The 24,507-nt window shown below is 47.5% G+C and overlaps 2 protein-coding genes across 2 annotated transcripts in view; one reads left to right on the forward strand and one right to left on the reverse strand.

Annotated features, from left to right (window-relative positions):
* LOC134412273 (NACHT, LRR and PYD domains-containing protein 12-like) overlaps nucleotides 1-24,507 on the forward strand; it is a 240,982-nt gene that overhangs the window by 68,499 nt on the left and 147,976 nt on the right. The gene's annotated exons all lie outside the window — the stretch shown is intronic.
* The window catches only part of LOC134412376 (V-set and immunoglobulin domain-containing protein 8-like), a 32,343-nt gene continuing 12,286 nt past the window's right edge, over nucleotides 4,451-24,507 (reverse strand). Inside the window, exons 2-7 of the mRNA XM_063146282.1 lie at nucleotides 16,790-16,968; nucleotides 15,292-15,493; nucleotides 13,539-13,703; nucleotides 12,148-12,270; nucleotides 9,837-10,086; nucleotides 4,451-4,945 (exon numbers count right to left, since the gene is read on the reverse strand). Of these exons, the coding sequence (XP_063002352.1) occupies nucleotides 4,477-4,945; nucleotides 9,837-10,086; nucleotides 12,148-12,270; nucleotides 13,539-13,703; nucleotides 15,292-15,493; nucleotides 16,790-16,968 (1,388 nt within the window). The 3' untranslated portion in view covers nucleotides 4,451-4,476. The remainder of the gene's footprint in view (nucleotides 4,946-9,836; nucleotides 10,087-12,147; nucleotides 12,271-13,538; nucleotides 13,704-15,291; nucleotides 15,494-16,789; nucleotides 16,969-24,507) is intronic.

Genomic DNA, 24,507 nt, shown 5'->3' on the forward strand with positions numbered 1-24,507 from the left:
CCCAGAACTGGATATAAATTTTGCCCCTTAGGAAGCCGGGATGTATTCCCGTGAGTATTTGCAGTTTACAGAGCTATTTATGGCCTCCCCGATACAATTTCAACACCCAAATGTGCCCCCCTCAGGAGGAACATTTTCTCTAACCCTGCTCCTTTAACTCACGGTTGATTTGGCCCTGAAGGCCTCACAAGACTCCTGGTTGTCTTTGCTATAGCAGACTAATTCGGCTGCCCCGTCTGGAAAAACAGTCTTCACAGAGTTATTTTCTCACCAGCATGCTTAATACTACGTTTCGAAACCCAAGGTAGTAATTGAAAGGTCAACTGGTGCTTAATTTCTTTAAAAAATGAGAACAAAGCACATCAAATTAACCACCACTTAAATCTGACCTTTTAAATTACGGCCTTGGGTTTCCCCCCGAGACGTAGCATTATGTGACAAAAACAACACTGTCGGTCCATGGTGTTCTCCCCCTTCCCCGGAGAGGTGGCTGCATTAATCTTGTTGTGACACCTTAGCAGTAACTCCACCATTTCCTTGGCCTTTAAGATGCTAGAACAACTTTCTACAACCTGGTGTAGCCTACATGTCTTGGACTACAATACCCAGCAAGCACCAGTGAGGAAGGGTGCATGATGCATGTTTAGACAGAAAAAGGCCTACAACTTTAAAGCATGCTGGCTCTGGAATGCTGGGAGTTGTAGGACGTTCTTCTGTCTAAACTTTTTATTTATTACCTTTATATACCACCCCATACCCAAAGCTATGCATAGGATTGTGCCTCAAGGCTGTGCTGAAAGCAGGTCCGGCCCTAACATGAGGCAGAGTGAGGCAGTGGCCTCAGACAGCTGCTTTTGGGTAGCATGGAAGGGAAGCAGATTAATTACATGTATTTCTATTTAATAAAAAAACAGGTTTATTTCATTTATTTTTACTCTCAGGGAGAGATGCCCGTGCCCAAATAACTTGGACAGCTTTGGGTACTATGCACCTTGATTTGGGCTTGGGAGCTGTATATTTACAGTTCCACCCTAGGCAGCAAAACGTCTCGGACCGGATACAACTCTATCAGACGGGTATTTTTGCAACAGAATCACACGACTGCTATTCAATCAGATGATTTATTGATGATTAAGTTGAGATGATTATTGAAGCCCAAAAATATTCGAGAGTCCAATGCAGTTTCGGCTACACCAGCTTCTTTCAGGGGGAATATCTCAGAAGCAAATAAAAATCTTTATTCAAACTATTGCAGTCACGAACAACGTTTAAAAACAATACAAGGAGGAGGATAATACTGAAAGTTACAGTTATAAAAATGTTATTCCTTCAGATGACAAGGTCTTCTTAAAAAAATCTCTCTCAAAAGGATTTAAAAATGGTATAATGGTTCACAAATCTAACAGTTTACAAGGAGAAATGGTTGTTCGTGTGTTTGATGATGCTTGTAATGGCACAACCTTATGCATGTTTAGACAGAAAAAGAAGTCCTATAGATGTAAGAGCCGGGGTGGGGTGGGTTTGTCCTGCAACTCCCAGGACTTCCCCCCCAGCTCTCACAGCAAAATTCTAGGGGTTGTAGGGCTTTCCCCCCCCCTTTTCTAAATGTACACAGGATTGCACCCTAAATTTCTCAAGAATGGGTGTTTGGAAATGGCTGTTGGCAGAGTTTCCACACACAGTTGTGTTTCCCATTGCACATGTTACAAACGTCTATTCTCTGCAGTTTAACTAATACTGTTATTTTTCATTCGTGCTGCTACTTTCTGGAAACACTCATTCCAACAAAAAAGAAAAGGAAAAAAAAACCCAGCTAAAATATCTAGTCTAATAATACTTAGCGTGTGTATGACACCTCTGAGCAGTTGAGGCTGGTGGTGCTGATGTCAATGGGGCAATGAATCCATTCTGGGTTTCAGTCAGAACGAGCCAGAACTCTAAAGGAGTGCTCCAAGTTCTGGCTGAATGAAACCCGGAGCGGATTCACTGCCCCACAAACACCGGAGCCACCAGCCTCCGCTGCCTTTGAGGGATCAACGCATTCCATGCACCTTATCTTGTTCTACTCTAAACCTAAGCAAGATATCGCAAGCATTTGAATTAGGGGGGCACTCGGAACGTGAGTGCCCCTTTCAGTGGAGTAGTGGAAATGCAGACGCTCATTGTGACATTCATAGGGTGACCCTATGAAAAGGAGGACAGGGCCCCTGTATCTTTAACAGTTGCATAGAAAAGGGAATTTCAGCAGGTGTCATTTGTATATATGGAGAACCTGGTGAAATTCCCTCTTCATCGCAACAGTTAAAGGTGCAGGTGCCCTGCCCTCTTGTAAATCTGGTCACTCTAGTATATCTCCTGCAGCTTTAACTGCTGTGATGAAGAGGGAATTTCACCAGGTTCCCCATATATACAAATGACACCTGCTGAAATTCCCTTTCCAATACAACTGTTAAAGATACAGGAGCCCTATCCTCCTTTTCATAGGGTCACCCTAGCCACGTCCCCAAGGAGAGTCCAAAAATGCAGACATCTGTGTGGATCCATCTCAATGAACCTGCTCTAGCAGTTTTGTCTCCGCAAGGAGCTGGTCTTTCGCACAACGAATGGGTCTTAATGGCTCATTCGAGGCTGAGCTACCCTTTACGGTGGCTAAGAAAATTTATTTCCTTCTAGCTACTGTGAAGTTTGCAGCTAAGTTTGGAGGGAGCAGGGGAGTCTGACGGGGACGGATGATGTCAGCATCCCTGCTACTAAAAAAGTGTCGGGGCTGCGTCCTTGTGAGCCCTGCGCCCACGATACCACTTGTTCGCATGTACGCAAGCAAAAGCAAATTGCCTTGAACTTCCTAGGACATGGCACCCTTTGCCTCCTTCCCTCACCCTTCATGACCTTTACTTCCTTGGGGAGGGGAAGGAGACAAATGGGAGTGACAGGTTTCCAGGATGGGGAAGGGACTACAGATCCCATCACCCCCAGCAGAAAACGGATGCCGTTTGCATCCTTTTGCTACTGAAGAAACGCCCTCCCCTCAAGGGCAAACACTCTGGCGGGAGTGTCCCCAAAATAAACTTGTTTGGTAGGTTGGCCTACGTTACAGAGGGAAGACCTCTATTTTAAGGCTCCCTGGGCCAGATATGGAACGTCTGAGGGCTGGATTAGGCCTGCAGGCCTCAGTTTCGACATCCCGGATGTAAAAAGAGGGCATTGTTGCTGCTGTTGTTTTTGCTGGTGTTGTTATTTGTGTGGTTGATCATCATTAACAACAACAACAATAATAATACACTATTGCCAATGATGAACTGAGGCTGAGAGGGGGTGGGTTCCCTATGGCAACTTATTTCACTTCTTCCAGAAGCATAATTTGAACCCAGGACTGCCCGATTCGTAGCTCTCAAGAGAAGAATCCGGGTTGCCCATCAGTGTCTTAGATTCAAAGCTGCCCAACCTCATGAAGAATCTTCTCTCATTTGCCTTAGGCTGCAATCCTATCCCAGTTTACTTGGGAGTGAGCGCCATTGAACTCAATGGGGCTGGCTTCTGAGTGAACAGGGATTGGATTGCATTGTTGTATAGTCCTAGGAGAACTCATCACGGCTGTCTTGTGGCTGGCATAAACTCAATTGCCTCCGCCTACCACGGAGGTCCGGATTGACCACGCAACCTGGAATTTACCAGATTTGTGCAAAAGGCCCACGTGGCTCGCCATGATGGAGTCACGTTAATCCCAACCGCAAGAGGGGCCGTGCCATTCACGGGGAAAACAAATCCAATCCAGCTAGGGTGAACAAACAACATTCAAGTCCGCCCAGATTCTCTGAGCACCAACTCAACGCTCAACTCTTCTTTGGTTTCTGCAAGTGCCGTTTGATTTATGTGAACGGGGAAATGGCGCAAGTCAAATGCCACTGAATGAGAAAACGGCACAATGAAGCGAGTATTTTTCAACGTTGCACAAGCTTCCGGCACAGACTAAACCGTGAAATTGGACATTTAAAAACAATAATTTACAAATAGCTTTTCCTCTGAAATTTGCTCAATTCTTAACGTGAGCGCACCTTCGAGGAGGGACAAAACGTTTTCGGGGAACACATTCTCTGGTTCGCGTTCGGAGTCTTGACTATTTTGCGAGCGCCAACGAAATCCTTGTTCATCCATCGTGGCAATGAAAGGGCCCTTCGCTCCAAGAGGAAGGTAATGTTTCTCTCCATGGTGGGCAGAGATCCTACCTTGCCCTGCCATTTAGACACAGTGGATGTCTGCATTTCCAGATGTGTTGGACTACTACTCCCAGCTGTCTGGCGGATAATGGGATTTGTAGTTCAACACCTCCAGAGAGGCCAGTTTGGGGAAGGTTGCTCCGCCCCACGCTGGCCTGTGGCTGAGATCTCTGGTTGGCAACATTTATCCCAAAACATCATTCCCGTATCAAAGCCCCGCCTCCCCATGCCCCGCCCTGCTGCATGCTCCGCCCCCGCCTCATATCAATAGCCCTTCCTTGCTGGACGACCGCATCATCACAACGGCCCCTTTATAATGCCTGTTGGTGCCGTCTTTCCAGTGGAGGGCAGTGGTGTCCGTGGTGGCATAGGCGGTCTTGCTGGAGAAGATGTGAGGTGGGGAAGACGAGCCCTCTTGGTCCTCGCCCTTGATGTATCTGGCCTCGGAACTCGCGGGCGAATAGGTCCCCTGCACCTTCGTGGCGTAGTAGTGCTCGACCACGTCTCCGCCCTCCGAACAGGGGGGTGAAGGGAGATCGGCAGGCACGACGACGTTCACGTCCGGCTCCGGGAGAGGCGTCGTCTTGACCTGGACGATGGGGGGCACGAACTTGCGGCCCTGCGTGTACTGGACGTTGGCCGTCTTGAAGCCGAGCAAGGAGTGGAGGCTGCTGGCCCGGCTGAAGGCCTGGCTGCAGGGCCGACTTGGGGGAGGGATGGCGTCCACGCTGCAGGAAGGGACAGAGGAAGACCACGATCAGCTCAGGGACAGATGGCTTGGGACCACAGCACCTGACGGAACGCCTCTCCCGACATGAACCTCCCCGTACACTGTGCTCAACATCTAAGGTCCTCCTCCGAGTGCCTACTCCGAGGGAAGTTCGGAGGATGGCAACAAGGGAGGGGGCCTTTTCAGTGGTGGCCCCCTGACTGTGGAATGATCTCCCCGATGAGGCTCACCTGACGCCAACATTGTTATTTTTTCGGCGCCAGGTCAAGACTTTTCTCTTCTCCCAGGCAGTTAACAACATATGCTGAGTTTGTTTGTTTTTTAACGGACCCCAGAATAGTAGTTTTAAATGGATATTGTTGTTTTTATGGTTTTGTTGGTTTTAACTTTTTGTAGATTTGTTCTTAATGCTCACTGTTTTTAACCTTTGTAAACGGCCCGGAGAGCTTCGGCTATGGGGCGGTATATAAATGTAATAAATAAATAAATGAAATGTGTGGGATCTGCAACAAAGTGTTACAGCGTGGAGAGGAATCCTGTTCAGCACTCCCGCCAACCATCCGTGCCCACTTTCCAAACGTTCCTTTCCACCCCCTGGCCCCACCGTAAGAGACAACTAGCATTCTGTTGGCACTAAGGATGCTCCGTTTTCATCCAGTTATTTTTTTTGGGGGGGGGTGTCAGATCTTTTTGGCCCCCTTAGGATATTTCCCCGAAAGATTGGTTTTTTTCCTATTTCTGGAAATGTTGAGGTTCCCCCAAGTATGCTTTTGTTTCTTTGTAGTCCTTTTTCAGTCATTATATTTCAGCACCAGAGTTTGGTGGTAGTCTAACTTGTGGCAACTTCTGACCCTCCAGCCGTTTTGGACTACAACTCCCATCATCCTTAAGCCTTGGCTATGCTGGTGAGAGCTGATGGGAGTTGTAGGTTAAAACATTTGGAAGGCTGCAAACTGCTGTCTCCTGGCCAACGTGATTTTGTCTCTCAAACCTGTTCTTGGGATATGCAGCACGAATTCTCTCTAGGCTTTTGGTACCGTTGAGAGCTAAAGACACTTGCTCAGTAGCCTTTGATGGCTGGTGGCTACTCCCAACCTACCCAAATTTGCATCACACCCAACCTATGTGGGTGTAATCCTAATAAAATAAATCTGAAACTCTCTCTCTCAATCTCAATCTCAATCTCTCTCCTTTGTAAACAAGGATTTATGAAGCCATCAGTTTTTCGGTTTCACTCCGTTTCTCGTTTTTCCAGTCTTAAAATTGGTTCATCTGAAATGTCGAGAGACTCTCCGGTCTTCATGTTCAGTTTGTCCTGGAAATGGTTTACTGATTTGAACATTACTTTTCTCTAATGTGTGCATTTTTGTATATGCGTGTTTTTGACCGCAGAACTCCATTGAGCAACATTTGGAAAAACACAAATTTTGAAGGGTACGTGAGTTCTGATTCACACAGCGGTTTGAAAGTGCAAAATTAGGAATGTTCGCATTAAAACATGTGCTGAATTTCCTCCACCCCTTACTGGTAAGAGGCAGTGATAAGGAGAAGTCTTCTAGATCAGACCAAAAAAACCTTTTTCTCACAGGAGGTCTAGCTAGCCAGATATACTCCGAGGGAAGCTCGGAGGATAGCAACAAGGGAGAGCGCCTTTTCAGTGGTGGCCCCCCAATTATGGAATGATTTCCCCACTGAGGCTCCCCTGGCACCAACATTGTTATCTTTCAGATGCCAGGTTAAGACTTTTCTCTTCTCCCAGGCATTTAACAGCATTTAACAACATATGCTAAGTTTGTTTTTTAATGAACCCCAGAACTGTTGTTGTTTAAATGGATAGTGTTGTTTTATACTTTTATATTTTTGATAGTTTTGTATACTTTTTAATGTTCACTGTTTTTAACTTTTGTAAACTGCCCAGAGAGCTTCGGCTATGGGGCGGTATATAAATTAAATAAATAAATAAATTCAGGAAGTCCAACTTTTTATACTGTATTTTGCATTTGTGCTTTTAACCTGTTGGTTGTTTTATTATGGTTTTAGTTTTTGTGAACCGCCCAGAGAGCTTCGGCTATTGGGCGGTATAAAAATGTAATCAATCAATCAATCAATCCAGGAAGTCCAACTACCTGAACATGAAGGCTCTATTTAACTATCATGACTAAGAGCAGTTGATAGTTGCCTCCCTGTTTGCTGTCCAACAAGGGGGGTAGCCCCAGATCTGGAGGCAGTGAGTTCCATAGGTGAACTCTGCCTTATGTGATGTCATCCTGCCCTTTGGTGCCCTGGATATCTCCGTTTTGGGCTGCTGCTGATTTTGAGAGGAAGTGAGACGGCCTTAAAAACTAGCCCTGCCTGTCCTGGGAGGGTGCCTGCCAACTCACCCCGTATATTTGTGAATAAATGTAATATCGGTAGGCTGGGTTACAAAAACATCGTAAGTGCCTATTACTCTCTCCACACAAGGAAATTAAACCTCTTAATAGTTTCCTCTTTGGAACTGGCAAACTACCTTGCAAGGGAGGAGCATGAAAAATTACCCCCTGATTTAGGAATTAATTGTCGATTCTTCCTTTGCTCAGGGCAGCTAATGATAAAGGGAACTCAGTTGTTTACTCCTGGGTTCCCCTGTAGAACTTTTTGTGTGTGTGCTTCCTATTCGTCCCGTTGTGCTAATCGACCTTGCATGTTTTTCTCCTTCTTCTATTCCCCTCTGGCTGATCATTAGCAGTTAAGGTTTTAATTTTCCCTCTGGCACCCATCGCATTTTGCCTGCCTGCCTTCTGAATCACTCCTTTTAATATTGAACTCAGATGGTGCGTGCCAATTAACAGGATTGTAGCCCAAACGGGGCCACCAAGAAACCAGAGAAGGTCTCCTGATGCTCAGGGAAAACCCAAGATTTTCAGAAATACATTTTTTTTAAAAAAAAAATCAATAAAAGGGACAATGTTAGGGTGACCCTATGAAAAGGAGGACAGGGCTCCTGTATCTTTATCAGTTGCATAAAAAAGGGAATTTCAGCAGGTGTCATTTGTATATATGGGGAACCTGGTGAAATTCCCTCTTCATCGCAACAGTTAAAGGTGCAGGTGCCCTGCCCTCTTGTAAATCTGGTCACTCTATTATAGCTCCTGCAGCTTTAACTGTTGTGATGAAGAGGGAATTTCACCAGGTTCTCCATATATACAAATGACACCTGCTGAAATTCCCTTTTTTATGCAACTGATAAAGATACAGGAGCACTGTCCTCCTTTTCATAGGGGCACCCTAGACAACGTTTTTCCCCAGTGCAGATTGAGCATGCTCAGTAGCCACGGATGAAAACAGAACATGCGAGGGGGAGCAGAGAAAAAGGTGGAATGCTCTACTTGGAGAGAGTGGGGAAAGAAATACTGCAACATTTTGTGGCAGACCCTTATCGTTTTATCTATTGTCAGGCTAAGCTTTCATTACCCCACATGTTTGTCATGCCAGCGCTTAACACGTGATCGATATTCTTACAAGGCGTAATTCAGTCTACGCCAACCTGGCTGGGAATGATGGGAGTTGTAATACAAAGTGGCTGGAGGGTGCCAGGTTGGAGAAAGGCAGGTTAACTTAATGGCGTATGCCGGCAAGGAAACTAGGCACGGAATCCCAAGCTGTCGTTTTGCATCTCCCTGACACAGCTATCTTCGTTCAGGACCCGGCCATCAACAGAGTACAGGGGACATCTTTTTAGACTCCAGAAGAGGTGCATAATGGAATATCTAGAAGTGCAGGCATTCATCATAACTGTCCTCAAAGCCCCCCCCCCCCGAAAAGAGAGGAAAAATCAGCCTGCAAATGCGCTGGTCCCTGTCCACAAACCAATTCCAGCTGTTTTCATCTCCACCACAGCAGGTCCTTTCTGAAGCTTCATGGCTCATTTGAGACCCCAAATAGAGTTTGCATTTCACATTGTTGCTGGGAAAATTCAGTGGCAAGAAGGATTGCCGCTGAGCTCAGAAGAAATGTGAAAATCCGAGAGAGGTGGCAGATGACATCATAGTCCCTGCTATTTCGAAAGTCCCGGTGCTACGTCCCCGTAGGCAGGGCCGGTGCCAGACTATTTTCCGCCCTAGGGAGGTGAGCTGCTTTCACCCACCCCCACCCACCCCCACCCTCACCCCAGTGTACCCGGGCGCAAGATGCCACCTCGCCCACCCAGCTGAAGCAAAGCCAGGATGCTGGGGTAGGGGGGCAGGTGTGGCTTCACTTCGGCTGGGTGGGCGCCCAGTCGAAGTGAAACCAGGACGCTGGGGTGGGGGGGCCGGTGGGCGGGCAGCTTCGGAATGGTGCACCTGGCCGGAAGCCGCTCTGGGAGAGCGACTTCCGGGTGTGCCGTTCCGAAGCCGTCCGCCCGCCCCAGTGTCCTGGCTTCGCTTCGGCTGGGTGCCCACCCAACCGATGTGAAACCAGGACGCTGGAGGGGGCGTGCGTGCATAGCTTTGCTTTAGCTGGGTGGGCGCCCAGCCGAAGCGAAGCCAGAACGCCGGGGCGGGTGGGCGGCTTCGGAACGGCACACCCGGAAGTCGCTCTCCCGGAAGCTGCCCTCTCAGAGCCGCTGTGGGAGAGCGGCTTCTGGGTGCGGCGTTCGGTGCCCCCCTTACCTTGGCGCTCTAGGCAGCCGCCTGAGTGGCCTCTATGGTCGGTGCCCCCCTTACCTTGGCGCTCTAGGCAGCCGCCTGAGTGGCCTCTATGGTCGCGTTGGCCCTGCCCGTAGCTTTGGTCTCTGCTACACCACAACTCAAGGCAGCCAGGCCTTTGGGGTATATGTGTGTGTGTGTGTGTGTGTAGATTACAGGGGGAACCAAGCATTTGGGTTTAAAAAAAAAACATATTTGCACCTGCGAGGGGAAACCGCTCACCAGATCTCGTTGCCCTTGGTCTCGACGCAGTCCTGCTTCTCCTCATGTTTGTTGCAAGAGCCGCAGCAGCCGTCCCAGCACGATCCTCCACCGCCGCCGCATCCGCCTCCGCCGCATCCGCCGCCGCATCCTCCACAGCCACTTCGCCCGCAGCAGCAGCAGCAGCACCAAGTCACCGACACGGCGATGATGGCCGCCGTCAGGGCGGCGATGAGAATGGCTCCTATGACCAGCCAGCTGTAGCTGAGCCCTGCAAAACGGGCAAAGGGATTTTAAGGAGCTGTGCGACGACAGCGACCTCACCCCGAAGGCCTCGCCTAGCACACCCTTCTCAAGCCCAGCGCCACCTCTTGAAAAGCCTGAGGAAAAGGGGTAAAAACAACAGCACCTTTCCCCCTATATGGGAGGGAACAAGGTCAAGGGTTTTGGTAAAGAGGCTCTACTCCTGAGGTACTGAACTGCAGGTGCGTTGCTAGATGCTTTTACACGGTGTAATATAGCAGGTAATAAATCCGAGCTGACGTGTGGTTTGTGGTAACAGGACACAAAGTGAAGTTTATTGAAATGGAACAGATGTTTGGTATTTCAATTTAGATCAAGCCTGCTGATTTTTATATTTAAAACGACAATCCCAAGTCCCTTAAAACCCTATCTCTTCTCGCTCCTCGCACACCAAACACTCTCACGAAGCACAAGCCAGACTAAAACTAAACCTCAAACGAACTCACAATCCCTCAGCCAACCTTTTTATACCCCTCCCTCCCCGCATCACTAGCCACGCCCACTCAGTCGAACATTCCGCACTCGCTAGACATACAAACTCCAGACATACCTAAGGGACAGAAAGGTGGGCATTGCCACAAGCTCCCTTTCTCTCTTTATGGCCAGTCTTGAATTTATACCTAGGTTTGCTTCCTAGGAGATCAAGGCAGTTCTCTCTACCCTTTTACCCTCATAACGACCCTGTGAGGTAGGTTAGGCTAAGAAAGAGAGAGCGAGAGAGCGAGAGAGACAAAGGCAGAGAGAGAAACTGGCCAGTGAACCTCTTGGCTGTGTGGGGATTTGAACCTGGGTATCTCCAGTCCCCAGTCTAACAGATGTTTTGGACTTCAACTCCCAGAAGCCCCTGCCAGCATGACCAATGGTCAGGAATGCTGGAAGTTGGAGTCCAAAAATCTGGTGATCTCCTTTCTACCCACCCCTGGAGATACAATGGGATCTACCTCTGAGTAAACATGCATAGGATTATTACACGACATGGATAGGCAGAAAGTAGATTACCAGATGCTTTGGACTTCAGCTCCCAGAAGCCCCTACCAGCATGGCCAAGGATCAAGAATTCTGGGAGTTGGAGTCCAGAACATCTGGAGTTCTCCTTTCTGCCTTTCCCTGCTCTAACACACCCTTTCCCAACTTGGTGCCTTCTTGGACTGCAATTCCCATCAGTCCCAGGCAGCATGGCCGAGGGTTGGGGGCTGATTGGAATTGTAGTCCAGATCACCTGGAGGTCACCGCTGCATCACGCTGTCTCTCTCTCACAGCCTCCAGCATTTCATAGATGGAAAAATAAGGGGCATGTTTTTCACGCCCCAAATCTTCTCCCACCAAAGATCTCCGCCCGGGACATTGGTGAGGGCTCGATTCTGCCTGCTGTGTTTGCTATATTCCATGACTCTGTAAGAACCTCCCTTCCACGGATTTAAAGCAAAGACTTATTTGTTTTTCCAGTTGAAAGACAAATGGGTAAAAATTAAATTGTACCGCAAAAGTCTTACTATAAATCTCTATCAGCAGCTCAAGGAGGCTGTTTCAGCTGAAGAGTAGGATGGAATTGCTGTAAATCAATCAATAAGCAAGCCTATTTTTAACTGGGCATCCTCCCCAAAAGAGCCTCGTGTGGCGCAGAGTGGTAAAGCAGCAGTTTCTGCAGCCGAAACTCTCCCCATGGCCTGAGTTCGATCCCAGCGGAAGCTGGTTTCAGGCAGCCGGCTCGGGTCGACTCAGCCTTCCATCCTCCCGAGGTCGGTAAAATGAGTACCCAGTTAGCTGGGGGGAAGGTAATCACGGCCGGGGAAGGCAACGGCGAACCACCCCGCTATAAGGCCTGCCAAGAAAATGTCAGCGAAAGCTGCCGTCCCTCCAAGAGTCAGTAATGACTCAGTGCTTGCACGAGAAGTTCCTTTCCTTTTCCTTCCTCCCCAAAACCAACCAACTAAAAAGCCCTGGCTTCATTCACTCCTCCCGTACCTCCGCCAATTTTGTCTGATTCACGTTGTTTGCTATTTTCAGGCATGCTCTATGTGTGTCTTACCGCTTTCAAAGAAGATGTCCACGGTGCAATAGGCGACGCCCACGTTATTGCCAACAGCGCACTGATAGGTGCCCGCGTCGTCTTCGCTCAAGTCATGGAAGCGAAGGTCGCCTGGAGCAGAGCCTGATTGGCAGAAACAACAGCGTTGAGGACCAGTTGAGCCCAGGGGCTGGATTGATCTATTTTCCAAAATGGCCGCTCCCTGCGGACTTCTTTTCCCAGCAGGACTGGCCCCTCCCACAGCCTGCCAAACAGCTGTGCCATGTTTCCCGCCAGCTCCTTTTGCTTCTTTGCCATCTTGGCTGTCACTGGCTTGCTTGACGTCTCTTGCTCCTCCTCCTCCTCCTCACCTCCACCGTTGCCTGGGCCAGAGCAAGAGGCAGGAGAACAAGCAGGTTGCCATGAGGAAGAGGAGGAGAAGCAACCATGCCTACCCTTGACTTGGGTTCCTACTTCGCACCACCAGTTTAAATGGGGACACGGGCAGCGAGATCATTTATATTAGCAATTAAAAGCTAAAAGCTGCATTTCACCTGGCTGAGGATGTTTTGTGAAAGGCTGGTGATTCTGAATGTGGTGAGGATGTAAGTCCATTCTGGGTTTTAGTCAGAACCATCCAGAGCTCAAAAGAAGCAATCCAAAGTGCTGAAGCCTGTCCTCAAAATGGGTTCAACCCCTTGGATAGCTCCGGGTCAGAGATGTCCAAAATTAGAGCTGTACAAAACGATGCCCGCTGCGGAGAATGTGGAGAGGGAGACATTTTCCTCCCTCTCTCATAACACCAGAACCCAATGGGGGGGTCATCTCATGAAGCTGATTGGTGGGAGATTCGGGACAGATCAAAGGAAGGGCTCCTTCATGCAGCGTGGAGTCAAGCTATGGAATTCACTGCCACAAGATGTGGTGATGGCCACCAATTTGGAGGACTTTCAAAGGGGGTTGGGCAAAGTCATGGAGGAGAAGGCTATCCATGGCTCCTATTCCTGAAGGCATTGTGCTACTTCCGGTATCAGAGGGACTATGCCTAGATACACCAGTCATTGGGGAACATGGGTGGGAGGGTGCTGTTCCGCTCATGTCCTGTTAGAGCAGCCTTCCTCAACCTGGGGAGCTCCAGATGTGTTGGACTGCATCTCCCAGAATGCCCCAGCCAGCAGAGCTGGCTGGGGCATTCTGGGAGTTGTAGTCCAACACATCTGGAGCGCCCCAGATTGAGGAAGACTGTGTTAGAGGATCTGGTTGGCAGCTGTGTGAACAGAATGCTGGACTAAATGGACCCTTGGTCTGATCCAGCAGGGCTCTTTCTGTGTTCTACTTGTCCCGCTTAGCTTTCCCAACTCAGCACACACCCGAGAGAAGTATCCTCCTGCCCTGCTGAGGCTGCTACTCACCGATCGATCCCACTGGGGGCAGCCAGTCCCTGAACTGATCCCCATGAGTCATGGACCAACGGTAGCTGAGGGGCGGGGAGCCTCCGCCAGCCACACAGCGCAGCGTGATGTCCCCGCCATAGGCAATGTCGCCGAGGATCAAGCACTGGGGTACCACCGGCCTTTCTGGGAGGGGGAACAGAGAGGAGACATTTGCATCAGAACCAGAGGCAGCAATGTCTGTGGCATTCAAGGAGAGACCTTCACTTACCCAGCAGAGCCCCAGAAGGTCCTAGGGCCAATCCCCAGCCTCTCCAGTTTGAAGAATCTAGCTCCACCTGGACCTATGGTCCAATTGGAGTCCATTAGGAGAAGAGCCTTCAGTGTGATGGCCCCCTTTCTATGAAATCCCCTGCCCCTGGAGGTCAGGCAGGCGCCAACTTTGTATTCCTTCCGGCGCCTCCTGAAAATGTCGTCGTTCCTGGAAGCCTTCCCTTAACGATCAGCTGGGCTTTTGACGAAGATTACACTAGATGGACTACACTATATGGACACAGGGGGTTGTATCCAACATTAGTCCTACTTAGAGTAAACCAGTTGAAATAATGGGTGTTCAGAGGAGGGCAACCAGGATGTTCAGGGGTCTGGAAACAAAGCCCTATGAAGAGAGACTGAAAGAAATGGGCATGTTTAGCCTGGAGAAGAGAAGATTGAGGGGAGACATGAGAGCACTCTTCAAATACTTAAAAGGTTGTCACACAGAGGAGGGCCAGGATCTCTTCTCGATCTTCCCAGAGTGCAGGACACGGAATAACGGGATCAAGTTAAAGGAAGCCAGATTCCGGCTGGACATCAGGAAAAACTTCCTGACTGTTAGAGCAGTACGACAATGGAATCAGTTACCTAGGGAGCTTGTGGGCTCTCCCACACTCGAGGCCTTCAAGAGGCAGCTGGACAACCATCTGTCAGGGATGCTTTAGGGTGGATTTCTGCATTGAGCAGGGGGTTGGACTCGATGGCCTTGTAGGCCCCTTCCAACTCTGCTGTTCTATGATTCTATGATTCTATGTTAGGATGCAACCCATGGGTGCAGCTTGGTAACCTTAGACTGAATGATGGGCGAACGAGCCTTGTCCGACATTGCCTCGGCCCTCATCTTGTGGCCAGTTCCCATCCACTGCTCATTTTGTGCGCACAGGAGATGCGCGCCAGGTGAGCAGGTATTGAACGGGAGACTTGCCCAACTCTCCTGAAATTCGCGCAAATCTTCTGGCATTTGCATGCATTTCGTCCCTGGGCTAAAGCGGGGCTAATTCAGTCCGCGGTGCGAATTTGCGCAAATTGAACAGGGAATCAGGGACAAAAATGAAAATCTCATGCATCCCAAGCCTTAATTTGTTGTGAAGCACAATGTTAACATTACTCTCCTCCCACCAATTATAATGGCTCCTTTGTACCCAATGTGTTAGAACAAGACGACAACAATCTTTTCTGGAAAAGGAAAGAAATACTTTGATCATGTTCAGGTTCACAGTTATGTTCAGAAATCATAAGCACCGTCATGGCTACAAGAAGAATTGGGATTTTGGCAGCCCGGGTGCTGAGATGGTTTGTGTACCACTATACTCCAGATGTTTTGGAATACCACTCCTGTGTTGGCTGGGGCTGCTGCGAGTTGATGTCCAAAACTTCTGGAATGCACCAGGTTGTACCAGAATGCTTAGGGGAATAAATCTTAAGCCACCCACTCCCTGAAAGAATAGATGATACCTACCTTGTACGGTGATGGTCACTCTGTGGCTGGCCTCAGTGGTTTTCTTCACCCTACATTCGTACGTTGCCGAATCTGCGATCTGCAGGTCGCGCAGCTGCATGGAAGCGTCGTACAGGCTGGGGTCTGCTGATGTGAACCCCACTCGCTGCCGGTAGTCAGGAGGCCCAGGATAGATGACTTGGTGATCATGGTAGCCCAAGAGCTTGTGAGGAAGCAAACGGGAAGGAGAGAATGAAGGAAAATGCATTGAATGGAGAAGACCAGAGCAACAGGCACCGCTGCGCAGTGAAGAGGCAGGATGGGGAATTGGCCACAAATCTCAGCTACTCAAAATAGTTGAAAAGATATCCTCGGCCGTGTGTGCCTGCTGAAATCCAGATGTCTGAAGAAGATTTCCTGGGATTGATACAGCTGCTTCCACCTCCCAAGTTTAGCCAAACCAGAACCAATTGTGCCAACTAGTTAAAATCATGGACTAGATTGTGCCAAAGGACCAAGGCTGTGCAAATGTACCTCATTTTCATATTCTTTGGCCCTCAGATAAACTCTGTGGTGGAGGATGTTATTCCTTGGCAGTGTTGAAGTAAGATCCAGCCATTCCAGTTGGATTCTGCATGCAGAATGCAAAGCGGGTGCCATCTTGTCTTTTGCCTCGGGCAGCAAAATGTCTTCCAGTAATCCTGGAAGACCTCCTTAGAAGACCACTATCTGGAAGTCCTCCTTGGAAGGCCACCATGTGGAAGACCTTCTTGGAAGACCACTACCTGGAAGACCTCCTTGTAAAAGCACCTCCTAGTAGATCTCCTTGGAAGACAACTATCTGGAAGTCCTCCTTGGAAGTCCACCATGTGGAAGACCTTCTTGGAAGACCACTACCTGGAAGTCCTCCTTGGAAGACCACCTCCTAGTAGACTTCCTTGGAAGACAACTATCTGGAAGTCCTCCTTGGAAGACCACCATGTGGAAGACCTTCTTGGAAGACCACTACCTGGAAGACCTCCTTGCAAAAGCACCTCCTAGTAGATCTCCTTGGAAGACAACTATCTGGAAGTCCTCCTTGGAAGACCACCATGTGGAAGACCTTCTTGGAAGACCACTACCTGAAAGACCTCCTTGGAAAAGCACCTCCTAGAAGGCCTTCTTGGAAGACCGCCACGTGGAAGACATTTTTGGAAGACAACTACCTGAAAGTCCTCCTTGGAAGACCACCATGCGGAAGACCTCCTTGAAAGACCACCACCTTGGAAGACCAAATTCTTGGGTTACCCCCACTTTGGGGGATAACTGAATTTGAGTCAGGCTGCATCACTATGCACATTTACTTGGCCGTAAGCCCCAATGAACTCAGCGGGGTTTCCTTCTGAGTAAACCTGTTGGATCAGGCTACAGTACTCCCTTCTGGCAAGGCAGGGATCTCTACTCCAAGGGATCCCTCTGCTTTTCAAGGAATCCAAGCAATCAGTACCCATCACCAAGGCCAAAATCATCACCAACTCACCCGGTTGCTCTGAGGATGCGGGCCGGGCCTCACTTGCTGCCATTCGATGTCCCAGTCACTGTCGGGCGTGTTGTCTTCTGGGTCTGAAGCAAAGGGGCATCCCAGCTTGACCGTCTCCCCTTTGGGCAAGTAGATGATCTTCTGCCCGTTTTCATTGATCCTCACAGCAGCACTTGCAGCTAAAGAGAGTGTGAAGAAGAATCATGGGGCATTATAAATCTTTCTTCTTCTTCTTCTTCTTCTCTCTCTCTAAGAGAAAGGCACTCCTAAATGTAGCAGCATTCACAACGGAGTGATCATTCTGTTTACGTCCTAATCAGTGGTGATCCTGGCATCAACTTGACTTCCCTGATCCCTCTGAGCTTAGCTGTGATCCTCTCAGTAGCTGGGGAAGGGAATTATTTTGCCCCCAGCAACGCTGTAGCATTTATTTATTTATTTATTTATTTATTTATTTATTTATTTATTTATTATATTTTTATACCGCCCAATAGCCGAAGCTCTCTGGGCGGTCCAGAAAAATTAAAACCATTAAAAGCACAATAAAACAACCAACAGTCTAAAAACACAAATACAAAATACAGTATAAAAAGCACGACCAGGATAAAACCACACAGCAAACATTGATATAGATTAAAATATGGAATTAAAACAGCAAAGTTTAAATTTAAGTTAAATTAGGTGTTAAAATACTGAGACAATAAAAAGGTCTTCAGCTGGCGACGAAAGGAGTACAGTGTAGGCGCCAGGCGGACCTCTCTGGGGAGCTTGTTCTGCAGCCGGGGTGCCACAGCAGAGAAGGCCCTGCTCCTAATAGCCATTTTCCTCACTTCCTTTGGCAGGGGCTCACGAAGAAGGACCCCTGTGGATAATCTTAAAGTCCGGGCAGGTACATATGGGAGGAGGCGTTCCTGTTCTAAGCTCAGGTTGCTGTCCTGGTCCTGTTAACTGTAGGGTGACCCTATGAAAAGGAGGACCGGGCTCCTGTATCTTTAACAGTTGTATAGAAAAGGGAATTTCAGTAAGTGTCATTTGTATATATGGGGAACCTGGTGAAATTCCCTCTTCATCACAACAGTTAAAGCTGCCCTCTTTTAAATCTGGTCACTCTAGTATAGCTCCTGCAGCTTTAACTGTTTTGATGAAGAGGGAATTTCACCAGGTTCCCCATATATACAAATGACACCTGCTTAAATTCCCTTTTCTATGCAACTGTTAAAGATACAGGAGCCCTGTCCTCCTTTTCATAGGGTCACCCTAGTTAACTGTGGATGGACAACTTCAAAGACGTTGCTCTGCTCTCTCGCCTTGTGGTCCTTTGACTTTGAACCAGACTTGGATTGGACACCCCTCCAAAACAGAGAATCATCCTCTGCCAGATCTCAGAAATGGAAAACTCTCTGCTGCAAAGTAGGTCAACTGGCCATCCTGCAATTGGATTGCATGGCCTTCCTTTTCATGAGCTGCCCAGCCCTATACATGTCTACTCACAAGTAAATCCCACTGAATTCTAATGGGTCTTGCTCCCAGGAAAGCGGGTATGATCCTATTATGCCAGTACATTATAATCTGCACTTGCTGTCTCCTGGTCCATTTCTGGGCCCAGCTCAAAGTTCTGGTTCTCTTGAGCATTAAAGCCTCAAATGGTTTGGGACAAAGTGAAAGAAGAGAAGATTAGCCTGGAGAAGAGAAGATTGAGGGGAGACATGATAGCACTCTTCAAATACTTAAAAGGTTGTCACACAGAGGAGGGCCAGGATCTCTTCTCGATCCTCCCAGAGTGCAGGACACGGAATAACGGGCTCAAGTTAAAGGAAGCCAGATTCCGGCTGGACATCTGGAAAAACTTCCTGACTGTTAGAGCAGTACGACAATGGAATCAGTTACCTAGGGAGGTTGTGGGCTCTCCCACGCTAGAGGCCTTCAAGAGGCAGCTGGTCAAGCATGTGTCAGGGATGCTTTAGGGTGGATTCCTGCATTGAGCAGGGGGATGGACTCGATGGCCTTGTAGGCCCCTTCCAACTCTGCTATTCTATGATTCTATGATTCTATGATCTGCTTCCTCCTACATATACCTACCTGAAACCCATCACTTAAGTCATCGCCCAGAGGACACCAAATTGCATAAAATTGGCATACTATAATTTATATGCAGATTTGGAAATAATGACTTTAATTTATCTAGGAATACAATACATCTTTCAGATGTGGGGAAGACAGGTTGCAGAAGGAAAGTACGGGTTTGTTAAATCCATTTCGTCAGTGGCTTGGGGACTGTCAGGTGCCTTTTGCTCTCGTTGATGAAATTCAGGTTTTTAAAGGGATGTATAAGAATTACGTTCCATTCGCGCAAGTGCACATTCGCACAGGTATGAATTTTCAGAAATCTCCCCCCAAGGTAAAACAAACTGTTCTGCAAGTTCAGGGAAGGCTTTTTTGCTGCTGCGGAATTTGCTGGTCAGATTCATAGAAACGGAAAGGTGTCGAAGTCCTTAGCAGGTTTTGCTGACATCCCAGTGTCCTTGTGTGCCTTCTCAGGCTCCCAACCAGGTGTTAATAACTGGGTACGGACAACCAGTTTGGGGAAAACTGGGATACAGCCTCTCTTGCTCTCATGTTTGTTATGCTTAGTCAGGCGCACTCCGAAAGCTGAGATTGCCAGTTTGGATAGGATAATAAAAGGGTATGCTAATCATTAGGAATTACTCCATAAACCTGTTCCACAGCTCTATCTAATAATTAAAATGACGGCAGAGCACCCCTCCAACAGGGCCTGTTTACGAGGAACAATCCCGATTTTCTGGTCCTCATTCCTGGGATATGGCTCTTCCTATGGATGGCTTGATCCGGCGAGAGAAACCTTTGCCCACAAAAGGGTGGGGTCCGAGGATGGCTGCAGATAGAGAGAATCGAAACTTGGAGTGCCGGGGCTACGTGTCAGGAGCATCTGCAACAGGGCAGGACAACATCTGGGGAGGCGAGGGAAGTCCAGGGGGTCGCTGACATTTCATCCCCTGGTGTCCTGCCTCCTTCCCCGGAGGTCTCCTCTCTGGAGGATCACTTGGAGATCCGCTGGGATGAACAGTGCGGAGGGGACGCCTGAGTCGGGGGCTCTTGAGGGAGATCCGGGGGAACCCAGCTCTTGGGGATCCGTCCCCTCTAAACATAGCTCCCTTTCGAACTTGGGGGAGAGGCTGATCAGCCCCCTGGCCCCAGGGAGCACAGGCCGCTACAAGTCCAGGCTTGGCTGGCTGCCAGATGTAGAAATGTCCCTCTGAGGAATAGGGACTCCCTGTGAGTAAAGGTATACTTGTGAACAAGGCTCTACTAAGGAGTAAACCATGTTTTGACTGTATATGTTTTAATTGAGGCCCAGCATTGGGCAAAAGGTAGGATATTATAATAATAATAATAATAATAATAATAATAATAATAATAATAATAATAATAATAATACATGCTCAATTGTCAGGAAATTCCTGAATCTGTAAAAGAAAACATGACTTGGCAATGCCTGTCATGTCCGTCTAGAAAAACCGCCATGAGTGAGAAAATAATAATAATAATAATAACAACAACAACAACAACAACAACAACAACAACAACAACAGTGCTCTGGATGGGCCTTTTTGCCCCTTATGCCTCGGTGGCCTTCTTAAACATATAAGAACCTACAGAGCTGCCTTATACAGAGTCACGCCATTGGTGGAAGTAGCCCAGTATTGTCCACACTGATTGGCAGTGGCTCTCCAGGTGTTTCAGATGTAGCTCTTTTCCCGAGCCTGACCTGGAAAATCTCGCTGAGGATTGGTTGAGACCTTTTGGACGGAAAGCACTCCCTCTGTCACTGAGCCGCAGCGCTTCCTTTCAAACGGAATTAAGTTTCTAGTCCCCCTCGTCCTGAATAAGAGGTTGATTAAAATAAGAAGACAGGAAGCTGTCTTCAAGCCTGTCAGGCTGTCTGTTGTGATGGGGCGTTTTCCCCAGCCCTACCTGGGTACACTGGGGATCGAACGCAGGATGTTCCGGGGGGCGACGCAGAACTACGGTCCCTCCGTAAAATAATAAAATCCACCAGTCACACTTGTGATTTCCCCCTCAGTCTTAGATCAATCCGGGTCCCCTCTCCTTCTAAAAACAATTGCTAAACGGGCAGAGAAAAAGGAAAGGGGGCATACCCATTCCAGAAGCTAGTGCTCAGGGATGATGGGGGTTGTAGTGAAGCATTTGGTCTTTAAGATATTGATTCCACCTGCCCCAGCCAATGGTCAGAGGCAACATCTCGCTTGTGTTCTATCTCCAGTATTCGAGGCAGTAAGCCTATGTCCACCAGTTGCTGGGGAACATGGGTTGAAGGGTGCTGTTGTTTTGTTCATTTCTGGCCGACGGCTGCTTGGCCACTGTGTGAACAGAGTGCTGGACTAGATGGACCCTTGGTCTGATCCAGCATCAGGGCCCTTCTTATGTTCTTATGTTCCTCTGTAGATTCCAACTTCCACCAGCCGCAGCCAGCATGCCCAGTGGCCAGGGATGATGGGAGTTGCAGTGCAACATCTGCTTATTGGATCAGATTCTCCAGCAGTGTTCTTTCTCTGCAGCTGCATCCTGGGAAATTCACACACAGGGCCTGATGGCAACAACTTGTTTTATGCATTTTAATTGTATTTTAATATATATTATAATGTAATATAATATAATGATATTGTAATGTCTTTTGTGAAGCATTTTAAATATGTTCAGTGTTATGTAAATCTATTCTATAAATAAAATAGAATAAAAATCCCCCTAGTGTCTCATCAGGGATACATTTCCTCTGCACCCTGAGATTTAATTACGTAATACAAATAGTTGCCGCTGATAAACTTCCTCTAATTTGTCTTCTTCTTCTTTTGTTTAAAGCAAGTAGCTATTACACCTTCACAACAACTTTAGTTTATGTCCCTCAGTTATCCATCTGTAAAACAGAGGCCTACCTCGCAGGGAAGTTTCCAGAAGAGTAAACAAAGCAAATAGTGGAAGTAGGTCAGTCTGAAACAGGCAGCTTGGCCAGAAATCTCTCTCTCTCTCTCTCCCCCTCTCTGTTCACCGTCTCTTATCTCTTCAAAACTCATCTCTTTAATCCCAACCTACAACCAAGCCTAAATACATACAACTCCATTGATCTCCTCTTCATTTTCCCTCCCTCTTTTAGTGACTCGGTTTCCCAATTATTTGTTTTAAGCAAAGGAGTTCAGGTAGCGCCCTTAAGACAACCGGAATTGATATGAAAAGTCAGACCACAAAATATTACAACAGGGATCTCTATTTCAGCCAGCCAGCGACCTGTGTCCTCTTCCAGGCTATGCCATTCCACATCCCTTCCTGCTTTCTCACCCAGTTCCCCTCTCAACAGTTAGCATTCTCTGACCACTGAGCATGCTACTAAGAAGAGGGTCTTTTCAGCTGTGGCCCCCCAGTTGCAGAATGACCTTCGCAAAGAGGTTCGCTTGGCACCTACGTTGTACTCATTTCGACTCCAGTTGAAGACCTGTTTATTCTCTCAAGCGTTTTAGTTTTACAGTTCGTTTTATATTAGGTGTTGCATTTTAATTATTATTATTATTATTTTTGCACCGCTTCTCGCTTCTGTTTGGTTATTTTTTAATTATGTTGATACTGTAGTCTTAAACTTTTGTATTGTATTTTATCGTCTGTAGTTCATTGCCTTATAATTTCAGGTTTTAATTGCTGTGAACCTCCCAGAGAATTTTGGCTGTTGGGTGGTATAAAAGCGTAATAAAGAAATAAGTATATATTTTCAAAATTTACAGCCTACACTGTGCTGTTTTTCAAAGGGGGGGGGGGTCCTTCCTGCAAAGGTTGTATTTCTGCATATCTCATGGTTCCTGCAAGTTTGCAGATATCTCCCTGTTCTGTGTAAGCAGTGCTATTTGTGATTTTAGAGTCCTGAGTTCAATGTTGTTAATGTGGCATGCTGCATTTTATATAGGTTGTTAGGTGCCCCGGGGTCTTTGTGAGGAAGGGCGGGATATCCAATTAATCGTTCATGAAATTAATTAATCAATTAATTAAACAGTTCCCTGGGGGACAGGAAAATCACAGAAATAAAAATATAAAATGTCTTTGTTTGACATTGAAAAGATAACAGGGTGAGTTCCAGGCAAGGCAGCTTAGAGAGGAAATTCCAGTATGGCGTACTGTTTAGACTGCTGGATCGGGACTTGGGAGATCCGGGTTCTAATCCCCACACAGCCATGAAGCTCACTGGGTGAATTTGGGCCAGCTACTGACTCTCACCTTAGCCTACCTCACAGGGTTGTTGTGAGGGTAAAATGGAGAGGAGGAGGAGGATCATTTATGCCACCTTGTAGGAAAGGCAGGATAGCAATGTAACAAATAATAATGTAACAATTAAACAAACTGGGTGTCACAACTGAGAAGGCCCTGTATCTTGTAGCCACCCACCTAACTTCGTTCCGTGGGGGCACCTAGAAGAGGAAGTCATTTGAAGAGAGCGTGATGGACCACTTTCCCCAGAACCGACCATCCTGGGATTTAAGAATAGCCGAAGATGCTTTGCTTGTGGTGACCTTGAAGAATGTGGCCTGTGGACTACCCCATGTGGCAGGGCCTTTTTGGTGGTGGCATCCTGGCTGTAGAACTCTGTTTCAGTAGAGATATCGCTGTCCCCCATGCAAGCTGTGACATTTTCAGTTACTTCAACTGAGAAGCACACAACTCACAATTATCTTTACACACACCACTGCCATTCCATGCTCTACAACTGCTCCTATATTCCTAATACATTTGCGGGTGGGGACCTTGTTTGTCAACCCTGATAGTGGAAAGAAGTACTTTCAGCATGTACAGTTTCGCAGTTTAAACTTGCTTCAACCGAAGCACCCTCATGACGTCGCGAATAAAACGGAGAGAGCTCCTGACGCAAAACGCGTCGCGCAAAATCCAATGTAAGTCCAGCTTGGAGTAGGCCCATGGAAATGAATAGGACTTAAGTCAGTTGCAACTAACTTAAGCCCCATTGATTTCAATGGGTCTACTTTTATCAGGTGGATTTCCCCCATTGACTTGGGAATCAACACAACTTCATTGTCGAGAACGATAATTTAATATTAAAAAGGAAAAAGAAAAAGGCGAGCTTCTGTCCCTGTTTGCTACCACTCCAATCTCCTGCCACTCTCTGGATGGTCCTTGGGGGGTCCTGGATTTCGGCCTCCATTTCAAACCCTAGTTGCACCATCTGCCAAGATACCTTGCTTATCAGAACCTGCCCTAAACTGTGCTCATCACTGGAAGCTGTATTAAATGTCCCACCACCAAGAGAGGTTAGGTTGGTGGACATTCAAGGCAGGGCCTTTTTGGTAGCAGCACCTGATTTTGAAAACCCTCTCCCCAAGAAGATCAGACTAGCCTCACTCTTGATTATGCTTTAAAGAGGCCATGAAGTCTACTTATTGTAGACGTTTGAAAATATTTGACGGTTTTCAATGTTGCTTTCTGATTTTATTGTGATTCATGTTCCATCTCCTGTTTTTATTTTATTTTTATGATTCATTCAGATTTATTGGGGTTTCATTGATGTTTTTAAGCTGAATCTTAGATAACATCTTGAGCACCCATTGGGTGTAGGAGCGATGTCTAAATATGTAGATTAATTTATTATTATTATTTACATTTATATTCCACCCCATAGCCAAAGC

This window comes from Elgaria multicarinata, chromosome 21 (genome assembly GCF_023053635.1).
Source record: "Elgaria multicarinata webbii isolate HBS135686 ecotype San Diego chromosome 21, rElgMul1.1.pri, whole genome shotgun sequence".
In the NCBI taxonomy this organism is placed as follows: Eukaryota; Metazoa; Chordata; class Lepidosauria; order Squamata; family Anguidae; genus Elgaria; species Elgaria multicarinata.